This window comes from Fukomys damarensis, unplaced genomic scaffold (assembly GCF_012274545.1).
Source record: "Fukomys damarensis isolate Sample0158 unplaced genomic scaffold, DMR_v1.0_HiC HiC_scaffold_25, whole genome shotgun sequence".
Taxonomy (NCBI): Eukaryota; Metazoa; Chordata; class Mammalia; order Rodentia; family Bathyergidae; genus Fukomys; species Fukomys damarensis.
The window spans coordinates 32,476,917-32,480,945 of NW_022900937.1; the positions used below are offsets into that span (position 1 = coordinate 32,476,917).

Genomic DNA, 4,029 nt, shown 5'->3' on the forward strand with positions numbered 1-4,029 from the left:
TTTGGTTTTTTTTGAGACAGAGTCTTGCTGTTTTCTAGGCAGGACTTGAACTTGTGAACTTGCTGCCTCAGCCTCCTAAAATACTGGGATGGCAGGTGTGCACCAACAGGGGAAGCAGTTGATTGGGGAATGGTAAAAACCTGCCAGGATGAGGCTGCCCCTGTGAAAACTTTCTTGCAGTTTTAAACAAAGAAATTACTAAGGGTGAACAGCTTGAACTCGAAAACACAGGGTTCTTGTTAGACTTTTCTAGAGATTGGACGTTAACAGTGAGCATGCGTGAAATGTGAAGTTTGGTGGAAGTTTATGGAGCTTAACAGTGTGTCTTAGTGTCCTTTGTCTTTTAGAAGTTGGTAAGATTTCTAGGTTAATCAGTAATAAAATGTGAAACAGTATGTGTGGAAGTTGAGTCTTGTCATTTTTCCTGGTTGTCCTGGTCCCCAAGTCCCTCCACACAGGTCCATGTATTATGCAGATTGAGACCCTATAGGTTTTCTTTATGGCTGCTTAACGTTTTGGGATTAATTATCTGGCAGATTGTTTTCCTACTTTAATGGATAGAAAAGAGTAATTGACTGACCGGGATATTAAAGGTGTTGAGTGTTCGCACCCAACTAACTGCCTTCTTATCTCATTTTGAAACGGTTTACAAGTGACTAAAGGAAGGCAGTTAGAAAGTGCTGAGATGTGATGAATAGTTACAAATTGAAGGCAGATTTGGGAGTAAGGGTGAGGATGATGGGTAGGATAAGGACCTGCTTCATTTTAAGGATAAATGTTAATAAAAAGCATAAGCTTGTGCTTTGAGGTACTATATGTTTTCATCACTTTGCTATAACTTTTTTTATCATTGTCATTCACAGGTGAAAACAGCATGAATTCTAGGGAAACAAAAGGTAACGGGAAAAAACCATTACCTGCTAGATTGATTCTTTTTTTTTTTTCTCATTGAGTTTACTGGTACATTTTAGGTATGCAGTACAGTTACACTCATCATTGGGATCTGGTACCTTTACATGACAGGTCTTGGTTCTCATTGTTTCCCCCTCCCCTTGCCCTTCCTTCACCCCCTCCTCCTAGAGTGATTCTTTTAGTGCATGTGCTGCGGAAGTGAGCATGTCTACATTGATTCTTAACAACGTTCACAGGCTGTAAAGTTTTTTTGACAGTGGTTTTAAAAATTAAGAAAGTGGCCAGGTGTGGTGGTGCACACCTGTAATTCCACTGTTGGGGAGGCTGAGGCAGGAGGATCATGAGCTCAAGACCACCCTGGGTTACACAGCAAGACCCTGTCTGAAAAAAACAAAAATAAATAAATACAAATTAGGAAAGTGGAGACTATTGGTGCCAGACATATGAATAGATTTACCCATTTAGTCATCAAATATTTGAACTCATATTGTCTGCCATGGCATTGGAAATTCAAAAATCAGGTGATATCCACCTTTAAGAGTTTATGGTTTGGATCGGGGATTTAGCTCAGTGGTACCACACCTGCCTGGCAAGTGCAGGGTCCTGAGTTTGATCCTTAGTACAAAGAAAAAAAAAAAAGAGTTTATGGAATGATAGAATAGAGACCCATGCAGAGACTTCTAGAACAATGTGAGAGATAGCATGAGGTGTCACACCGGGTATGTCCGGGAAGGTATTGAGGGCTCGCTGGGGGAGATGATGCTGAGCTCAGACTTTAAGGTTAGGTGGGTGAAGAGGGGAAATATGTCACCTCTGATGTCACCTCTGAAGGGAGAGCCTGTTGGGACTCACAGATTGACATGGGCCTTAGAGACCAAGCCTAGTTTTTTTAATCAGGGGGTTTGGGTCTCGGAAAGTTGCAGTGATCAGGTTCACATAGTGATGAGTACACGCCTTGTGAGCGTTTGAAGAATGTCTTTGCTTGTGGGTTTGTTTGGCGGCTCAGGATGGTATTTGTTACCTAGCTTAACCCTCTGACTATTTAGATTGGTCAAGACTGACCATAGGTTCATAAAGAGTGGAGTTTATTGTGTATTAGCCTACTTGCCCTGCAGATGTCAATATTTAGGTATATGATATTTTTCTGAAGGCAAATGCATATTTTTAATTTATATATATTTAACAGAAGCCTGGCTTTTGGAGTACTCTGCAGGTCACCCTAAGTGATTTCATCTGAACTGTTAGGAATTGCATAATTTAGGAAAGTTCCCAGTCACGTGAGCTAAGTCATGATGGTATCTTGTTGAAGTTGCAGCTGGAATGTATAAGTCTCACTTTGATTTCAAAACTTTTCCCTTTGTGTTACTGTTAATAAAAGGATGTAGTGGGTGTGAGGAAAAAATATAGGTTACAGATGAGGGGTGAACACTTGTATCTAAAGCGTGTATTTTGAAATTTTCCTTGGGCTTATTGGCATGGGGTTCTCTATAGAAGTGCTCATGTCATTATTATTACTGGCATGTTTTTGTGGTACTGGGGAGCTGATCTGACTCAAGTGTACTCTGCCACAGCCTGTCATCCCTTGACTTCTAAAATAAATTTTTACTTTGCAACAGGCTATTGCTAATTGCCAGCGCTGGGTATGAATTCCTGCCTCAGCTGGAATTACAGGTGTGCACCACCAGGGCTAGCTCTTTTTTTTTTTTTTTTTTTGAGTGTTGTGGAACTAACTCAGCACTTGTGCTTGTCAGGCAGGTGCAGGAACCACTGAGCTAAATCCCTGGCCGTTATCAGTTCTTTTTTATTCAGGATTTTGATATCTGGCTTCCTCTTTTCATATTAATTTTGCTTATAAGCTGCAGTTTTCTTGAAAGTTAAAACACTTAACCACCCTACCTCTTGCAGGAGAGATATAATGTAACCCCCTTTGTATTAGTCAAAACGATCCATGGTATTTCTAGGACAGAATGAAGACCTAAGCAGAGAGAGCCATGGTGAGTAACTGGAGGAATCCTTGGCTTTCACAGTGTTTTCCAGAACGTTAAGTGTGGTGTCCTTTAAGGCCATTTGTGGTTGATTTTAGGATTCTTCACCATTTGTATTTGTGAGAAAGTAGTTTGAATTAAGTCCGATGAAGGTTTACAGGGAAGGGGAACAGGAAAAAGCTTCAAGGAGTCAGGGAAGTGAAGTGAAGGGCCTTTCAGATACTTTATCTCTTGGCCCTAGAATCTCCCACAGCAGTGTGTATCTCTCTCCCTCCCCACTTCCTATTTTTTCTCTCCTCTTAAGTTATAGACTCTGACAAGTTTCACCCATAGCCCTGGTCTCCCTCACCATCTTACTGAATTACCCTCAAATACCAGGGACAGTTTTGTGTACAGCTATATGTATATGTGCTTGTATACCCCCCAAATCATATACACACTTTTTTTTGGAACTACACAGGATTGAACCCGAGAGTGTGCTACCACTATGTTGCATTGCTGGCCCTTTTTATTTTGAGATAGGATCTTGCTAAATTGCCCACACTGACCTCAGATTTATAATCCTCCTGCCTCAGCTTCCTGGGTAGCAGGGATTACAGGCCGGCACCACCATGCCTGGGGATACACACTGTTTAAAAGTTGAAATATTAGGCTGGTCATTGTACTAAGGTAAGTTGCCTTGAAAGCTTATCCCAGAGACCTAGTCGTTCGGGTGTGAAGAGAAGGGTGGCGTGCAAGGTCAGGTAACAGCAGAGGCACACAGGGACTTAGTGTGCAGGCATCCTGTGTGAATAACTGTGGACTGCAGATTATATCAGAGGAAAAAGGAGGATACAGACCTCTGGCGCCTTGCTGAGTGCAGCCCCTGCCCCACCTCTTTCTGACCAGGGAGCCCTTCAGGCCCCACCCACCTTGTAGCCTTTTTTCCCTCTGGCCTTTATCTACACTGAAGTTACAAGGAAATTTCTAACTTGCTGCTGTTCCCTTATCCAATCCAAATCCTTAATTTCTTTTTTTCATTTGCAGCCCTTTTTCCTGGCCTGTCCAGCTTTACACCTCATCATATTCTTGCTGTGTTTTCTTTCCCTCTCCCTTGCTCTCCCTCCCTCCTGCCTCCTCTCTCTCTCCCTCC

General features: G+C 42.2%; 1 protein-coding gene across 3 annotated transcripts in view; it reads left to right on the plus strand.

The window, feature by feature from the left end:
• Adam17 (ADAM metallopeptidase domain 17) overlaps nucleotides 1–4,029 on the plus strand; it is a 40,359-nt gene that overhangs the window by 617 nt on the left and 35,713 nt on the right. The window contains exon 1 of one of the 3 annotated variants that reach the window (XM_033756182.1): nucleotides 860–896. The exons of 1 other annotated variant lie outside the window; for it this stretch is intronic. In XM_033756182.1, the coding sequence (XP_033612073.1) occupies nucleotides 875–896 (22 nt within the window). In that variant the 5' untranslated portion in view covers nucleotides 860–874. Of the gene's footprint in view, nucleotides 1–859; nucleotides 897–4,029 lie in introns of those variants that run through there. One more of the 3 variants, XM_010629065.3, reaches the window with a different exon arrangement.